Genomic DNA, 19,565 nt, shown 5'->3' on the forward strand with positions numbered 1-19,565 from the left:
ATAAAAATAATAAAATAAAAATAGCTAAGCATGGTGGTGCACGCCTGTGGTCTCAGCCACTTGAGAGGCTGAGGTGAGAAGGTCTCTTGAGCCCAGAAGGTCAAGGCTGAAGTGAACCACGATGAACCACCCCACTGGGCGATAGAGGAAGACGCTGTCTCAAATAAATAAGTACATAAAATTTAAAAACTAAAACAAGCCAGGTGTAGTGACTCACACCTGTAGTCCCAGCATTTTGAGAGGCTGAGGCAGGTGGATTGCTTGGGTCCAGGAGTCTGAGTCCAACCTGGGTAACATGGCAAAACCCCGTCTCTACAAAAAAAAAAAAAAAAAAATTAGTCTGGCTTTGTGATGTGAGCCTGTAGTCCCAGTTATGTGGGAGGCTAAGGTGGAAGGATCGCTTGAGTCTAGGAGGTGGAAGTCACAGTGAACTGAGATCACACCACTTCTCTCCAGCCTGGATGACAGAGCAAGGCCCTATCTCAAAAAAACCGTAAACAAAAACCAAACACCAACAAAGACAGACAAACTGGCTTAAGAATTTTACTGGCCTCAAATGTTCAAGGCATTTTATTTACTCTAGGAGGGTTCTGGTGAGCTTTGTACTCTGAAGGCCTAAAAACCTAAGAACTTCATTTGCTGCTTGAAGCTGAAAGAGACAGGTGAGGGTGGTTGCTCCTTCCCTCTACACCTCCTCTTACCTCAGGTGCAGGAAAGCAAGCCCTCTAAATGTGTTTCCCAAGCAACCCACAAGATGGAGTTGGCCCCCTGGATAGTGAGACAAGCCTTTCATTCTTGCACCCTCCCCTCAGCTGCTGTATTGATACTATTAGGGCCCATACTAGCCTGAGTCTTCTTTCAAGAAAGAGAGCAAGAATTTCTGCCCCATTTCCTGGAAGTGGGTGGGAGAGTCAGTTAACTGAAAATCATTTCAGAGTTACTGTGGGATATTAGGAGACGGCACAACAGGGATCATTCAAAACAATCAATATACCAGAAACCTTCTTTAGGTCAGTGTGGCCTCGGATTCACATGTAAAGACTCTTCTGAAAAGTCCAAAGAAATTTTGATTAACATGAATGCTCAAGAAATATAAGGAGCTCTGGATAGTGGGATTTTGTAGCAAATTGTGAATTAGGCAGAAAGATTTTCAACAAGAGGTGAAAAAGTTTCTACCTCCTGTTTGAAAATGTTTCTAAAATCTAAGTTCGTGCTAAAATATAAGTTCCTAATGTACTAAGTACATTTTAAAAATGACACCTGGGCTGGGTGCAGTGGCTCCTGCCTGTTATCCCATCACTTTGGGAGGCCGAGGCAGGAAGATCATTTGAGCCCAGGCACTCAAGACCAGCCTGGGCAACATAGTGAGATCCCATCTCCACAAGAAATTTTAAAATTAGCCAGGTGTAGTGGTGCACACCTGCTGTCCCAGCTACTTAGGAGGCTGACATGGGCAAGGTGGGGGGAAGAATTCCTTGAGCCCAGGAGGTCGAGGCTGGCAGCAATGAGCTATGATCACACCACTGCGCTCCAGCCCAGACAACATAGCAAAACTTTATCTCTGTGACAATTTTAAGAATTAGCTGGGCACAGTAGCTCAGGCCTGTAGTCCCAGTTACTCAGGAAGCTTAGGCAGGAGGATTGCATAAGCCCAGGAGTTCGAGGCTAGAGTGAGCCTTGTTTGCACCGCTGCACTCCAGGCTGGGTAACAGAGTGAGATCCTGTGTCTAAATGAATAAATACATTTGAATCCTGATTTGCTGGCTAAGACTTTTATAATACCAAGAGGTTCTCACCTTCATTGGCTCCCTGTTGCTTCCTTGGCATGCCATTCAGAGCTCTCCATAGATGCTCTCAGCCTAGTCTCTCATTACTTCTCTTTTGACAAAATTGTGAATTCACAGTCCTTTGAACACTACTTGGGCTTTTCTGCTTTGGGGCCATAATAACATTTTGTTACTCGTGCCTGGAATATCCTTCCTGCGCTCTCTCTATTTAAGTGCTCTGTCCTATCCTAACTTAAAAACACAACAGGAATATTTTTCAAATACTGGGGTCCACAGTGGTGTCTGCCATCTTTGAACTCCCTACCATAGATTCCTCCTACTCATGGTTGCTAGAAAATACTTGTGTCCCGCTTTGTGGCATCTGTTGGGCTATATTCTCATATAGCTTTGTTCATATTGTCCTCAATCCCTTATCTGAACCCTTGGGCCAGATGGGATTCAGAATCTAGACTTTTTATTTTAGAAAAATTATATAGTATGTATACTACTTATTAGCTAACAACCGAGTAGGGGCTTGAGAACCACCCCATAACCAAGCACCTCATGTTTCTATAATAAGACATGGATTTTTACACTAAGTGAGATAAAGAGTATAAAATAACCTCACAACAGTTCAAGGTCAGGTTTTGCCACCAAGTTAGTTACATTAAAGAAAAAAAAATCACACATTTTGGTTAAGAGCTTTGTGGATTTCAGAATTATGAAAAGGGATTGTGGTCTGGTTTACCTAATTATAGTACAAGCTTCTTAGCCTGAGTCGTCTTGACCATACCCCATCCATCCCACCTCCTGGCCTCCAAATCACAGATCGAACACAGTACTGGCCAGAGCAGATGTCCAATTAATATTTACCTAATTACTAATTTTTTTGAGCCTTTGCCCTAGGTGTCTGAGGCAGTAAATGGGACTAGGCATAGGTGACAAGAGTCCAGCCCCCAAAAAGCCCTTGAATCTGACTTTGATATCTAATCATCTTCTTTTTTTCCCCCACAAGTGGAGGACAGCCAAAACAAAGCAAACTAGTTATTTGTTCAGGTAATGGGGAATCGAGATGGAAGTCCAAAGGTCTGAACTTTACATGATTCCATGAAGCTTTTGATGGGAGACCACAGAGCTTACCTTTCTGAGATCTCAAAAAAGCAAACAATAGATTAGAAGCAACTGTCAATTTTAAGGAAACTGTTGGTTTTACCTTCTTTATTTTCAACCCCTCAGCTTTTCTGCAAATAAGACTTCTCACTCCATCCTTACAGAGAACTTCTCTAGGGGGCAACAGTGAGGTCCTTGTTACTTGGAGGTCACTATTCTACTGACACTGGCCACAAACACAGCAGGGTGTGGCTTAAAGAACACAATCTGAGCCAGGCGCGGTGGCTCACGCCTGTAATTCCAGCACCTTGGGAAACGCTGTCTCTACTAAAAATACAAAAATTAGCTGAGTGTGGCGGCATGCACCTGTAATCCCAGCTACTCAGGAGGCTGAGGCAGGAGAATCACTTGAACCCGGTAGGTGGAAGTTGCAGTGAACCGAGATCGTGCCACTGCACTCCAGCCTGGCGCGACAGGGCAAGACTCTGTCTGGAAACAAACAAACAAACAAACAAACAAGCTGTTATTCAGGTGGTGACCCAAGGGCTAGTCCCAGACCTACCATTAACTTGCCATGAGAGGGCATACATCCTTACAATTCTCCATGACTTCATTTTCATGTCTATCTAATTGGAATATCAATTCCACCAAACTCCATAGTATTCCTGTGACCAAACTAGGGGGCAAGTGCTTTTTTAACTTAAAATGCTTTTGAAATGTAAGATCGTTTTTGCAACACTGGTGAGTTCATTAACCTGTCATCCAGGTAAGTGAATTGAATCCTTCCAGCTATGACTCAGTAGATACTAGCTCCCTGCCTGCTGAGCTCTAATCCATCTTTTGAGTTCATACGAAAATGTTTCCTCCTCTATGAAACGTTAGAGCTACCATTTATTTAGCAGCCTACCTTATGCAAATCACACTACATACTTCATTTCATATAATCCTCATAGCAATCCTGTGTGGCAGGCACTGTTACGATTCCCATTTTATAGATGAGGAAACCAAAGCATAGAGTGGTGAAGGAAATGGGCCAAGGTCACAGAGTTTGTAAGTAGCAGAGACAGGAATATGTTATATTCCTGGCTGCAGGAATTATTCCCTGCTCCTATAGCACTTTGTTTTTGCCTGGTCTGTGGTCCTTAACACACTCTCCCTTACTAGACTGTGAGCTCTGGGAGGACAGTAGCCACATCTTCTTATTCATGTGACATAAAGCTATTAGTGAACGTCAGAAAACTGAATGCATTGGAGTGGAATAGAATAGAATGGAGGGGAAGGGAAGAGAACTGGATGAAGTAACTGCCTGGCTTGGGATTTCCAGTTCTGAAGTGCCTTGTCTTTCCAGACAATTCCACAAAGCTTCCACCCATCTCTGGTCACTGCCATCAGAGAGTTATTTGCCATTAGAGGGTATGAGGGATAGGGAGTGTCTTTGCTTCCTGTCTTAGGACAAATATTGCTATCACGATTCAGGAGACATTCTGTGAATACCATTGGAAGCTGATGAATTGTTAAGTAAAATGATTTATTTTTCCTGTAAGAAGCTGCCTCCAAATGTCTCTCAACTACACAAGTGGCCCAGAGTGCCGTAAGCACAGACTATTCATGGACTTTCACCTAAAAAATAGGAGCTATGGAACTTTTCAGAGGTGGAGACGAGACAAGATAGAACAGAGAAACTCTCTTAGTATGAAATAGGTCACACAATTAAAGAATTCTCCAGCTCAAATCGGGTTAGAGCAGTTCAAAAGTTAAATGGCTTTAAAATAACAATAATAATCACTAGAACAAAGTTATATTTACTGAGTACTTACTGAGTACCGGGTGCTGTGCAAAGTTCTTTGAATGTATTATCCTAGTTAATTCTCCTAAAAGCCCTATAAGGTATTCACTACCGTGGTTCCTATATTTACAATATAAGGGAATTGAGGTTTAGAGAGCTTAACCAGTTTGTTCAAGGTTACACAGACAGAAGATCTGGGGTTGGAAGCCAGGCTAGTGTGATACTTTATGGCAACATATTTTAATTATATTTGAAATAAGACCAGATGGGAGACAGGCATAGCTTGAATGTTGAATGAGGATATTCTCAGTAGAGTCTTGGATATTATCCTCATGCACTGCAGCATCTATTTCCCAAGAGACATTGCCCTGCACAAGGAGTCCCGGAGATTTACATTCATTCCTTCCCTTCATTCTCTTTCATTCTTGGCTTTTGAGACAACCACCCAGTCCCCTTACACTGCCCTACCAAGCTCTTCCCCATCCCTTGGGTCTGTTAGATTCCCAAACCTAGGTGCAAGACTTGGGGGTCTCAAATTGAAATAGATGTCCCTGTGAGCCAAAGTAATGCTGCAGCTGGAAACCCAGACCATTAGTGAGGCTAAAGAGAAAAGTAACTACATCACTGAACTTGTGTTAAGATTTATTGGTCCATTCCCACCACTTTTTACTTCTACTTTCATCCCCATCAACAGCTATCAGTTAGTGATCATTTTCAGGTAAGACTGGCAGACTCAGTCCTCTAATGGCAGAGCTGAGAGGGCAGCGAAATCTGCTATACCAAGCCATAATCCCAGCCACTTAGACAGGAAAATTGTTTTTCGGGGTTTTACACTGCCATTTCTGTTCACCCTTTAATGAATGTTTTCTGTCCATAAATGAAGCAGAGATGGAAGAAGAGGTGAATAAGTGCTAACATAAATTGCAGTGGGTCAACCACAAATACAGGCTTGCAAAAAAAATTTTTATGTATTTTTAGTGTGGGTTAAGGTGCTTCCTGATTTCTAAAGTACTTCCTGAGTTGGATTGGTGTACCAGATGCATCACACTTGCTTTTGTAAACCTTTATTTTGTGATCTATACATCAAAATGGCAGGTCTTTTTCAAAAAAAGATAAAGATCAAAATATAACATATACTTTTCATCATTATATGTCTCTTACTGACTCACCAGTCACATGCTAGGTAATAGATACTGAAATTGAAATAGGCAGGCTCTGAAAAGCTATGGGTGACCTTTACTTTTAGTTTTTGGCCACATGAGTTTTTTTCTTAGTTATGATTCATAGCTACACCCTTGTAAAACTGGCAAATGGTGGGAAAAATACTTTCATTGTACATGCTGTTTTTGTGTAAGTAACAACTGCATGTGGCTTTAGCATTGATACCCCAGTTTTTTCTATTATCCTGAATCATATCCAGGGGCTGGAATAATTGTATGGTCAGCCTGACTGTCATCCCACATACTATGTATGCCATGTTGCCTTGCAGCTCGGCTTTGGATCATTCCTTGGAATCATCGGATCAAACCTTATTGAAAACAAAAGGCAGATGGTAAGTTTTCATCCCTATAGAGTCAGTTCTTCCTCTGAAAAAGCTCAACATTTATGTGGAGAACTAACACATCTCTTAAGTCTGTGTGATTTGGTCATAAAAGGATCTACTACTTTGCCATTTCTCCTAAACCTCTAGGGAATGTGTTTTACGGTGACCCTGTGGTATGAAATTGGTTCTCATCTTGCTTGATGCTCTCTCACTGACGTAGCTAGATTTCTTATGCTAAAGGGATAGAATATTCTGGATCTTGCCCTTTGCTTTCCTCCTTACTTCCGAAGGAGTGCTCCAGCCTATCCAATCAGGCTACGGTCCTCACCTAGAATGCTTTTGCTTCCGTTTCTGTTCCTACAGCCCTAGATTATTGGTGACTCTCACATCTTTCTCTCTGATACATAATCTTTTGGGTAAGTTTTCACGGAGAGTTCCTGCCTTTTAGGAGATTACAATCTAGGAGACTTTGACTGCACAAGCAAATGTACTTGTGGTACAAAAAAGATAAAATTATGAAGCCATCCTAAAGTATCTCCATTACCCATAGTTCAAAGCTAAGCATGTTATAAGATTGAAAGGAAAGACAAGAATATAACAGGTGAAGCTTCTATGTCTTAATAGGGGCCCACAAGGGCAAGCTGTTATACTTTCTCAGTTCAATCTGAAAAGGCTTCCTCAAGGATAAGGGTAGAAGATACAGACAGAATTGCAAGCATATTGCAGTTTTATGGAGTTGTAAATCAAGATCAAGATGCCTGGTGCGTGGTCAGATGGTGATTGGCCTCCCCCTGTACAGTCTCTGTGACACTGAAACTTTGATAATGGGGTCTATTTCACAGCAAGTTTAATCAGATAACGTAATAGCTCCAGGGACAGAGAACTCTAACCATATGTTTTTCCCCAGCAGTGTGGGGAATCACCCTCAGGGGAGTTCTAATAGTTTTCTTCTTCCATTTCACCTGGACTCCCTCTTTACCAGTTGTGTTTGCACTTTGGGCTTAAATTATTCAAAATAATGGGGGAATTTTAATTGTAGAGCTGATCACAGCATAGCTAATAATGCCAATTTCATTACATTGTTCATTCATTATTTACCAATTCTCTGTAGCACTGTAAAGCGAGAATTATGGGGAGAGGTTTCTGAACAACTCCCAAAGGAGATAAGTATTTCCTCCTAGCCTGCTGAGGTGGGAGAACCTTAGGGTGGCTTTGATTTTTTTTTTTTTTTTTTTTTTTTTCTGAGATGGATGGAGTCTTGCTCTGTCACCCAGGCTGGAGTGCAGTGGCCTGATCTCAGCTCACTGCAAACTCCACTTCCCGGGTTCAAGCCATTCTCCTGCCTCAGCCTCCCAAGTAGCTGGGATTACAGGTGCACACCACCACACTTGGCTAATTTTCTTTGCATTCTTAGTAGAGACAGGGTTTTACCATGTTATCCAGGCTGGCCTCAAACTCCTGCCCTCAAGTGATCCACCCTCCTTTGCCTCCCAAAGTGCTGGGATTACAGGTGTGAGCCACTGCGCCCAGGGTGGTCTTGATTTTCATTTTCTCCTTCTCCCTGGAGAGTAGCTTAATGCCATGTGATCTCCCCATCTTTTCTTCCAAAAACCTCAAGGAGGAAAAATGCTGATTCCGTCTAGTTCTGAAGGTCAGCACAGGCAGATGGTGGGCTCAGGTAGCATCTATCCCTGCCCCTGGAAACACCTTGAAATACCTATTTCCTCCCACATTGGGTTGTAGTAGCATCTTTGTAATAGACAAATTATGAGGAAAATTTCTGTTATCTAACACAATTAGAGAATAGGGCAGCCTAGTTCAAGTAAACAGTTGTCTTATTTGAAAGTTTTTATATGTACCGTACTGGCTGTGTGTGGTGGCTCATACCTGTAATTCCAGCACTTCGGGATGCTGAGGCAGAAGGAGTGCCTGTTTCCAGGACTTTGAGACCAGTCTGGGCAACACAGGAGACCAGTCTCTAAAAAAGTTAATAAATTTAAAAAGTATGTACCATACAAAGTTGATCAGCTTCAGAGACTTCAACCCTTCAACACTTTGTAAAACGTTCTTGACATTTAAGTCATAAGTTGAATGTCCTCTTTCTTCAATGCTGCAGAAGCCCATGTGTAGGACCTCAGAATCATCCTTGTCTTCATCAGTGCCCACTATAGCATCTAGTAGCAGTGTGAGGGGGTAAAAAGAACACTGGACTAGGAGTTGGTGGGCACCAGGCTTTTCCGTAAACTAGATGGATATCCTGGGCACACCACTTCCCTTCACTGTGCCTCCATTTCTACATAAGTAACATAGAGGACTGAGCTACCTAATGTTAAAAGTCCAACATTATTTCTGAGTCCAAGGATGGAAGGGCCATGCAGTCAAATTCCTTCGTGGGCAGCATGCTAGATACCAGCAAGCCTCCTCTTCATTTGGGGCTCACAGAGTGAATTCCTTAGCTTTCCCTAAAAATGCAAAAATTGCCTCAGTTGCCCCTTATCTGCCTCCCCTACCTACCTCCCTTCCACTCATCTTGCATGACTGAAAAGAGCATTCCTTTGGGGTGGTAGGCTAGAGTTCTGCTTTGGCTAGAAGTCTCTTGGGGATCACCCGGTCCCCAGAAGCAGCAAGAGTGAAAGACTAACAGACACTTTTGTTTTGCTCCCCCCCCTACAGCTGGTGGCTTCTATTGTGTTTATCAGCTTTGGTGTGATTGCGGCTTTTTGTTGTGCCATAGTTGACGGCGTCTTTGCTGCCAGACACATTGTGAGTATTTTTTCATCCTGAGTTAAAGTAAATGTACAATACAGCAAGGCCCCATTGGATGTGTGCTGGATGTTCAGCACTTTGCTAAGTGCCATGAGGGGTACATGAGAGGGAGAAGACATGATCCTTTTTCTCAAGGAGTTGTCAGTCAAGATGAAGACACCAATGAACACACAGACATCTAGAGAATGGGATCTAAGCTGGGAGAACAAACTCCAAGTGCCATAGTGGCTTATCTTGGATTCCAGAGGTCAGAGAAGGCATTCAGTGGTGGTAGGGCTAGACCTAGGCCTTCGGCATGTAGGTAAGATTTGGGAAGGCAAAGACACCGGGGGCAAGGGAATGACTTAGAACTAGCGTTGTGGGTAACGGGGTAGAGAAAGAACAGCAGGAAGCCACATGACTTATGGTCAACGCTGTCACTCAAACTGTCTCTGAAATGGCATCTGAGGAAACAATTCCTGGGCAAGGGGAAAAATAAGAGATGTAAGAGAAAGGCCCTTTGCCTGATTTTCTTTCAGCACCAAGAAGATAAATGTAGGCCTCTCTCCAGATCCATCCCATCTGATTTTAAGCTGAAATTAGCCATCTTTTTCATCATCTTTTTCTTCTTAAAAAGTCAAACAACACCTCAGTAACTTTAAACAACCATAATTCTACCACTCTAACTTGGCAGTTCTTAGTATTTTTGCATATTAGCCGCTGAACATATACCTATTACTGTAGTATAGTTGCAGTCAATGATAGTATGCATACTATTTAGTATTCAACAGGAGCCATCTTAATAATAATTCCTTGTTTTCGTGTGGTGTGTTTAGCTTTTCAGTGTTCCTTCACATCTATTACTTCATTTGAGACCGTGATATATACAGGGCAGGCATTATTATCCCCATTTGACAAACAGTATTCACTCTGAGGCCGTCTCCATGGCAACATAGGCCTAGTGGCTAAGAAGCCTGCAGTAGATTTTGATGGCAGCATGAACTAAAATGGCTTCCTTTTTTCTCCTCTTCCTCTCACTCTTAAAATTTTTTAATAGCTTTATTGAGATATAACTCACATCCATGCAATTCACCCATTTAATGTGTATAATTCAATGATTTTTAATATATTTAGCGTATATCAGTCACTTATGTGCAACCATTTCTGCAATTTTAGATTTTCATCATCTTGAAAAGAAACCCCATACCCTTTACCTATCACCTCCGTATTCCCCCATTCTCCCCAGACCCAAGCAACTGCTAATCTACTTTCTTTGTCTAAGGTATCCCTATTCTAGACATTTCATATTAATGGAATCATATCATATATATATGTGTGTGTGTGTATATATATATATACTCTTTTGTGACTGGCTTCTTTCACTTAGTATAATGTTTTCAAGATTCATTTATGTTGTATCAAGTACTTCATTCCTTTTTAAAGCCTAATAATATTCTATTGTGTGGGTATACCATATTTTCTTTGTCCATTCACTAGTAGGTGGACATTTGAGTTGTTTCCACCTTTTGTTTATTAGGAATAATTCTGCTGTAAACATTTGTGTACAAGTTTCTGTATAGATATATGTTTTCTTTTTCATTTTCTTTCCACTTAAGAGTACAATTGCTGAGTCATATAGTCATTATGTTTGTTTGTTTGAGGAACTACTGGACTGTTTTTCAAAGTGGCTGTATTTGTACATTTCCATCAGCAGTGTTTGAGGGGTCTGATTTTGCTACATACTCATCAACTCTCATTATTATCTGATTTTTTGATTCCAGCCATCCTAGTGGGTATGAAGCAGTATCTCATTATGGTTTTGACTTGCATTTTCCTGACATTCCAATGAATATTCTCTATAACAAAGCAAAGGCAATGGGCAGAAATTCAAATTACACATACTGGAAGTTTCCTCTAATGACCGCTACTTGCCTCTGAGTCCAGGCCCTCTGTACCTCCTGCTGCTGGCGACCCGCAGTACAGCATTTGACTCAAGTATTTAGGGGTAAGACTGGATGAATATTTAAGAAAAACTTTCTGCTTATACTGTACCTACCCTAAGACATTGGGTAGTCCTCATTGCCATCCAGAGAGTTTTGTGGAAATAGGCTTTATTAATCTATGATGATATCTGTTGGCCAGCTTAAATGAAAGGCGCAGATGGACCCTAACACAGCTTGGATGGGTGAGAGCCAGCTGTCCTATTGTTGAGGCCCTTTCACGTCATCTTGCCCTGTTCTTTTGGCTTGGATGAATCTGAACTTCCTCTCAACACCTACTACCTTCTCACTCACCCCCTCTATATGTCTTGTGCCATCTCTCTTTTGCCTCATATTTCTTTTCTTTCCCTTCTCCCTAGTATAGCCATTAACTGCTTGGAAAAATCACTTTACCTTCTTGTACCATAGTTTCCTTTTCTTCCAAATGGATATATTAGTAACGTACCTTTCAGGGTTAGCATGAGGATGAAATTAAATCATGGGTATGGACATGCCCTAAGACGGCCTGGCATAGAACAGATACTCAACATAAAGCAATTTCCTTTCTACCCCTTCACTCCATAGTTGGTGGGCCTTTAGATTCCAGAGGTTGCTAAGCACTGGCTGAGTGACCTTTTCTTACCTCCCAATTGCCTTGTTCTTGTTCCTCTTCTGGGACCTTAATGAAGAATATCAGCCACAGGCAGCAAATGGGCAACTATCACACGTCTGTCTTCATTTAAGGCACTTGGTGGCTGAATGCTTTCTGTAAAACCAGAAGGTGAGGAGGGCTGTGACCAGGACATTAAGCCTCCTCTTCAGCAGGATAATTATGACAATTATTCTGCCACTACCCACACACAAAAGTTTGACAGTAAGCCCTGCCAGGTGTGAGCATGAACACGCTCATAACTCTCCAGCCAGACTCCAGGCTAAGCTAACAGGGCAAGGTACTTTTAGAACATTGGGCAGGCAGGAGTTTCATGTAGAAGTAGCTAGCTGATGGAAAGTCCTAGATCCTTAATGGGGAGGCCAGCTAGAAGGCAGGAGGCATTTAAGTGCCAAGTACAAGAGATGCTAAATCACATGTGTGGGGAAAAGCAGCCACCGAGATGATCGGAAATAGTGAAAGAAGTGGGGGCAGAAGGGAAGGAGACAATACATAAATTCCCTCTGCCTGGGTACTTCTGCCAAACCCCAAGGTCAATTTGCGTCAGCTGTTTGTCCCATCCTAAGGTGCCTTTGGTAGAAGCCCCCTACCACTCAGGGGATGTTTAGCATCAGCTCAGAAAATGAACAGCAGCTCCTGCCTGGAAGCTTCCAGGCAGCCCTGGCTTGGGTCTATTGGTTCTACCCCAACCCCCATGCATGAGAGCTCTCTCTCATCAGGAAGCTGGCCAAGCCAGCAGAGTAAATTGACTGTCCTTGAGCCCCATGTTAGTTTTCTGAGGCTTGAACAATATTTTTGGAGTTCACTGACTTTATCTAATCTATGTAGTTGGGTGAAAATGGCTCATAGATCAGTTGAGTTAAAATCTACAGCAGCCTCAGGGGCTGCCCCTCTTCCTCAGTCTTTCTTCCTAAGCTCTTCCTTCTGAAAAAAAACAAAAAAAAACAAAACAAAACAAAACAAAAAAAAAACGTGGAAATGACAGCAAGGAGTACAAGTCAGCCAGCCCTAGTCCTGTTCCAAAGTGATAATGAGACCACAGTGTTGAAGTTGAGCAGCTCCCTTTGTTTGAAAGTGTCATTTCACAATAACCTGGAGTTTTACATTTTGTTCCCTGGGGACTGTTTGCACGAAGATAAAGGCTAGAATTAAAAAAAAAAAAAAAAAAAAAGGGCAGAGGAGGAAATTTCAAGAAGCCCATTTCTCAATCAGTTTCATAATTTCTCATTAACCAACTAGTCTAATAGAAAGTAATTTTTAGGGTATTTTTGTCTAATCTTCACTCAGTCTCCCTAGACAGGTGACTTTCAGAAATTAATCCAATCTACTGCCTGCCTGCTTTTGTGTGTGTGTGTGTGTGTGTGTGTGTGTGTGTGTGTGTGTGAAAACCTTTTATTTCTAAGTAGAACACTTGCTACTTTATTTTCCAAAGCCAAAACCCCTTTGGTTTGGTGTTTCCCTTTTCAGGATCTGAAACCACTCTATGCTAACCGGTGCCACTATGTTCCCAAGACATCCCAGAAGGAAGCTGAGGAGGTGAGCCAGAATGAGGCTGCATGTCTTTACCTCCTGGGAAAGTCCTCTGTTCTGTCTGAAACACCCTTTCTTTTATTACTTTTCATGGACCTAAGGTTTATTTCTAGGTGTTTATACCTTACTTGTTCAGTAGGTCAGAGCACATTGCTAATGAGGCCATGGTCATAGATTGGAACCTCATGAGGCCTAACCAGTTTTACTTTGCTCTGTGGCCACAGGCTGACCCTCTGACCGCAGCAGGGAGACTCTCCATATGTGGCTTTGATCCTCAGGGGGACAGATGAGCGAGAGTACAGAGGCCACAGGACATGCCCTCCCCCATCTCTGTGGATGATGGCTCAGTTGCCTGAACTCGGTGCTCAGTTGGAAGAAAAGTGGGATCCCCACCAGGGCACTAGGCCCGAACTAGGGAGGCAGAACCTGAGTTCCACACATAGGATGGATCTGGAAGCCAAATGAGGGTAACTGAGAAGCCAGATCCACCTCTATGCTCTGGGGAGGCTGGGACTGTCAGCCTGGCCCCTCTCATAACATCTCCAAGAGGCCAGCCTAATAAGGCTTAAGTGGGCACATATGAGTCTCCTGCCCCACACAGCTCTCCTTATGTTCCATGTTGCCCCAGGCAGAGCTAGATGCAATGGATAGTGAGGTAAAGTATGGCTCCAAGTCATTTTTGGAGAGCTTTCATTTCAGTACACAATAATCCCTTCCCAATCCAGGGATCTCCAGGTACATGAAACTGTACCTAGGTTTCCAGGAATCTTGACAATTTTGTACTCGATTAACCTCACACTGAAAGGCAATCATCCCCAAATAGTTAGAAAAATGGTCAACTTTCAGTTGGGAAGAGAAAAGGAAGTCAAGTGGATATAAAATGGCCACTGCATTGCACAAGTTCAGGGGAAGACATTTTACATAAAATACGATGTGAATGGGTGCCCTTGGAGTAAGGCAAAGCAGTCCTGCTCCCAAGGCACCATGGCAAATACTTTGATTATGTCTCTGCCGTTCACTTGACTCCTTTTTCTTTTCACAACCATAAGTTTTTGCTCTTTATCTCACTGTTCTCAGGTTAGATAGAGGGAATAGAAATGTGTATATGCTAACAGCTTATCTGAAAGGCAGTGAGCATTTGGATGAAGGACTCAATATAGAAAAAGATGCCCACTTACTATGAATATTCTCTATAACAAAGCAAGACAAATTTACCAGCACTTCATTGCATCTGGAAGGGGGAGAGAGCTGGAAAAGTTCTTGCTAACAAAAGATGGTAAATAGAACTCTTTTTCATTTTTAAAACCTTTTTGCTAACTCAAAATGTATAAAATGTCATTGCTGTTCTCTGGATTTTTGTCATGATAGCTTTCTTGTGTTAATTTGGTGACTGTAAAAATATTAATAATGACTTCCATAGGTTCACGTGTAACCCTGGTCCCCCTAACCCTATTTTTCCTATATAAGGTCATAAGTTCCTCAACCAAAAATTCTCCTTCCGCGAGGGTTATGAGGAACCTTACGCAGGCAGCTAGAGAGGTACTATTGTACTTCAGAGTGCATGCACCGGCCCCTCTGTCTTCCTTCCCACCTTATCTGCTTTCCCCCTGTGCCCTGATTTTCCCTTCCCTCCTATCCTCATTTCCTCGAGTCCATTTGTTCTTCCGTCTGTTCTTCCATCTGTCCTTCCTCCTCTCCATTTCCACCCTTCAGGGATGGGGCACTGAGGGCTGTGGCTGAGGCTGGACATGAGCCCAGCTACACAGTGACTTGCCTCATGCACAAGTTCAGCCGGCTCCCCGCCCAGCCCCATCCCTCTCACACGTTGGTGTGTTCATTTCAAAGCCATCCTTACTGTCTCCATCAGTCACTAACTTGCATTTCCAATCCCAGAGGGTCCTACCTCCCATCCAATGCCAGTTCATCTCCTCACTGTTATATGCCCTCAGGTTAACTGCCCTCACCTCAGCCGTGAATTCTGCACACCTCGCATCCGGGGAAACACCTGCTTCTGCTGTGACCTCTACAACTGTGGCAAGTAAGTGTTGAGGCCCAGACACGAGAATAATGGTTTGACCACAATGGACACTAGAAGAGCTGAGGGTAAGAAAGGGTGCATGGTAGGAATCAAGGAAGTGGAAGACATTGATCTGCTAACTAACAGACATTACTTGCCTTCTCTGTGCCAGGCATCATGCTAGGTACTTTCACATACTTGATCTCATTTAATTCTTACTTATGATGTATGCAGAGTAATGCTCACTTTATAGATAAGGAGAGTGAAGTTCAGAGAAAACAGATAACTAGCCCAAGGTCACACAGACATTGAAAATAATATGTATGAGATTCAAACTCAGCTCTGTCTATATCCAAGTCCGACAATGTTCCATAAATAGTTATTGAGTATCTTCTCAGTACCTGGCTCTGTTCTAGACACTGAAGATTCAACAGCCAACAAAACAGAAGTCCTTTCCCTTGTGGAGCTTATATTCTAGTAGGGGAGACAATCAACAAATACAGAAATATATAATATAATGCCAGGTGGTGATCAGAGCTCTGAAGAAAAATGAAGCAGGAGACATAGATAGTGATGAGGGGGGTGTGTGTGCGTGTGCACATGCACACATGGACATGCATGCACACTCTATGTTAGAGTAGCCAGGGAAGGCCTCTTAAAGCAGGTGACATTTGAGCAGACCTGCATGTAGTTGGGGGGGGCAACTCAAGTCGATACCCAGAGAAAGAGTGTTTTGAGCAGAGGGAAGAGCAAGTGCAAAGGTTATAATAATAACTGCAAGGAGGAGGAGTTATCACAAAAACTGCAAGGAGGCAGGAGCAGTTTTGGTGCTGGTTCTGCTGCAACCACTCTGGCTCTGTGCCCTGAAAATTGCCAAAGCATCATTTATTCTTTCTTTCAAAACGTATTTAGGTGCTAGGAATATAGGGATTGCCACTGAGGAGCTCGCAGACCAGTAGAGAAGGCATGTGAACAATCAATTGCAATATAGTGTGATAAGTGCTGTGGAATTCAGTGGATGTGGTGAGGACTCTGTAGGCCCAATGAATGAAAGTCAGAGTTTGCTAGGAGGGGAGCAGTGTCAAAGAGTAGGTGATGTTGGAGCTCAGACTTACAGAATAAGTAGGGAATTAAAAGGCAAACCAGAAGAAGATAGAGGTGGGAAGGCTATTTATTCCTGGTAATTGTCAAGAGATAGGGGATCGAGGTGGTTACACAAGGTGTGATAGGAGGTAAGGCAGAGGTGTAGCCAGAGATCAGATGATAGAGAGCTCATTGGCCATAGGAATGACTTTGGACTTGACCCTGTAGGCAATTGAGGGCCACTGAAGGTCACAGCATGGAAGACGGACTTGAATGATTGAGGAATGGAAGCAGCTAGGAGGCCACTGCAAGACTGCAGGCCATACAGAATGCTGCCTAGATCCAGTTGGAGACAATACAAAGCAGGGAATCATTTTAAGAGCAATTTAGCAGATGGAATCAACAGGGATGCGTGAGTAGGTGATGTGCACTGTGAGTAAGCACCTCTCCATGCAGTATATGTCGACCAATGTCTGTCATGCACATATTTCCTTCAGAATCTTAGTGAAGGTGAGATGAGGGCCACAGGAGGGAGTAAGGGAAGGAACCTGCAAAGTGGGGATGCATGGAGCTAGATTCAGCAGCAGGTGGATGCAACCCCCTCCTCACTCACATTCCCTGCTGTTAGTATTTTGGGGTCAGTTACTCTGGTTTAATAATTAAGACTTGCTAGACTAGAGGCAGGGAGGAGAAGGCAGAGACCATACACTAGCTCTTTACCTTCTTTACTAGTGCCAGTCTCATTTTGTTGAAAGGTTTGGCAGTGGAGAAAGAAATCTACAGATTCAAATGAGGTTTAGGGATTGTCTGGGGAGTTCAATTATTCATGTTGTAATAATAACTATCACTTGTAAGGGACTTCCCTCCTTAGCAGCAATGATCGAGAGCTGGCTATAATTGTACTTCCTCAGTCCATCCTTACAAAAATGATCAAAGAAATGTAACACGGGTCCTAGGGAAATTGGAATTATTTTACTATCTTTCCTCTTGCCTCCCCCGATCTGTCTTTCTCTTTGTTTTTATCTCCTCCCTTTTTTCTCCCTCCTCCTGCCATCCTTCTCCCTTTTCCTTGGTGCTCTCCTCTCCTTTCCCATTTTATGGCCTCCTTGGGTGGTGCCGGGAGCCGGCTAGAACCGGGCCTGAGATCTCAAGGAGAGAGGAGGCCCACTGAGAGGGCTGAGAAGCGACTCCTTGCAGACACACCTTTTTTTTCTGCGATGGGTGTGTTTCTGAAAAAGGTTTGAATACGCAAAATCCTCCTTTAAATTCCATTTAGCTGAGCCCTCAGGTGAATTTTTTTTTTGAACGTGGAGGCTCAAGTCCATTCTTTCTTTCCGTCAATCTGAACTTCATAAAAATTGACTTCCTTACTTTCTTCAAGCAAGTTATACCAGAATAGTCTTTAAGGAATTTTATGAGGAGCGGTGCTAAACTATGCACTCCCTAAGGGCAGGGAGCATGAATTAATCTTATCTATACTCCCCTGGCCCCAGCACAGGGCTGAGCATGAGTAAAGAGCTGATGAAAAGGGAATGACATTTGTTGAAAAGGAACAAAAAGAAGAACTCCTTTTTCACTGGGGAAAATAAAATATTGGACTAGAGGTCATAGGAACACTCCTCCTAAAGATCTTCAGGCCTAGAAGTGTTTTTCACCTATCTGGTGCCTGGAAGCCAGCCCTGGACTTCTCTCAAAGCCCTTTCCCAAGTCTGTAGTGCTAAGATTCCAAGAGCAAAGCCAGTAGAAAATGACTTGCTTAGCTTTCCCTGAGGAAACAGTCCCACCAGGCCATAAACTCAGGTTGAGATTGAAGAGGTGAGGGTCCCACAATAGAGGAAAACATTTGTTCTTGACCTGAAGCTTTTTCCACTCAGAGCCAAAGAGATCTAAACGCAAGGCCTAAATATAGCTAGCAATAAGCATTCTGAGGCTTGGAGACTTTAATTTTGCCAAATGTGTATTCGTTTTCCTCACACGAAGCCTATTTTTAATCAATTGCCAGCTCCTCCAGTCCATTTCCTGGAAAGGAGGCCAAGAAAAAAAAGTGGGAACAAAAACATCAGGCAGTCATTTGTACAGTGCTACAGAAACAGAGTCTCTACTGTCCCATCAAACCCACAGACCTTCTTTGACGTCAGGGGTGTTGAGGGTTTAATACCAAACATAGATTATTCCATTTAGCCTCATGCAGAAAGGTAGCTTTCTCTAGGACACAGCTCCTCAGCCTGCCTTTCAGAGTACTTCAGGCTTTCATCTACTCACTCATCTTTGTAAGGTCAAGTCAATATCACTGGTTTTCAGCATGTAACCTAAAGGAAATGGAGTGGTTTGTGAAAGGCATCAGCTGGTAATAAAATGAAAGAAGATAGCTTACTTCCCTTCACTCCTTTCTTCGACAAACATCTCCTGAGCCCCTACTATGTGTTAGAGGCTGTTCTAAAAGAATGGGCATCAATAAAACACAGTTTTGCTTTTAAGGGACTGAATTTGCTAGGGGGATTTCAGGGAGGGGGACTTCAACAGATATGCACAATGCATGCAGTGGGAGAGAGGACAGATACACACAGAGGCTGCCCATTGCCACTGCCTGTCCACCAGGAATTGGTGAGTGTTCCAGGCTTTTATGGAAGAGCAGAATGATGTCCTCCTGCCTTATCTAAGATCTTTTGCCGTCTACTTTGTTAAGTAGGAGACCAAAACATGGAGAGGTTATCCGTTTCTCTAGGCCCACTCAGAATGTTGAGAGCAAGGGGGCAAAAACCCACATTGGGTAATCAATCTCATGATCAACACAATGATGAGTCTTTGCACTCAGTTACTCATTCACTGAGTATTTATTGACGACCTTTAATGTTTCTACCACTGTGCTAGGCAGTGGGAGAGACACAAAGGAATGTTAAGAGACGACCCTTGCCCTCAAGAGGTTGCGATTTCAACAGAGACATCATGTCACCTTGGCCATGATTGTAACGTTAGCAGCAGCACAGTGCTTAGCACTGAATACACTCCAAATATATTAGATTAAATAAATAACTCAATTATTGATATACACAAAGTGCTGAACTAAGAGGAATAGACTATGGGAGTCTAAAGGAAAAGCTAATGAATGGGCAGTGACATCTTTGAAGAAGGCACTATTGAAGCTTTGAGCAGTGAGAGATTAGGATAGGCAGAGAACAGAAAGTGATACCTTCAATGCAGGGGGAGAAATCTGAGTGAAGGTTTGGAATAAGTACCCAGCATAGCCAGTGTGGGCCTTCTGTGGATTCCAGCCTGGCTGGAGTGTGTACTCTATTTTGGAGCTAGACTTTGGTAGACTAAGGAATTTGAGCACTC

At 42.9% G+C, this 19,565-nt stretch overlaps 1 protein-coding gene across 4 annotated transcripts in view; it reads left to right on the forward strand.

The window, feature by feature from the left end:
* Window positions 1-19,565, forward strand: part of TMEM255A (transmembrane protein 255A) — a 50,525-nt gene that overhangs the window by 10,569 nt on the left and 20,391 nt on the right. Inside the window, exons 3-7 of one of the 4 annotated variants that reach the window (XM_039464062.2) lie at window positions 6,152-6,214; window positions 8,879-8,968; window positions 13,067-13,135; window positions 14,597-14,668; window positions 15,079-15,167. In XM_039464062.2, coding sequence (XP_039319996.1) covers window positions 6,152-6,214; window positions 8,879-8,968; window positions 13,067-13,135; window positions 14,597-14,668; window positions 15,079-15,167 — 383 coding nt within the window. The remainder of the gene's footprint in view (window positions 1-6,151; window positions 6,215-8,878; window positions 8,969-13,066; window positions 13,136-14,596; window positions 14,669-15,078; window positions 15,168-19,565) is intronic. The other 3 variants (XM_074392162.1, XM_003931085.3, XM_074392163.1) reach the window with 3 other exon arrangements.

This window comes from Saimiri boliviensis, chromosome X (assembly GCF_048565385.1).
Source record: "Saimiri boliviensis isolate mSaiBol1 chromosome X, mSaiBol1.pri, whole genome shotgun sequence".
Taxonomy (NCBI): domain Eukaryota; kingdom Metazoa; phylum Chordata; class Mammalia; order Primates; family Cebidae; genus Saimiri; species Saimiri boliviensis.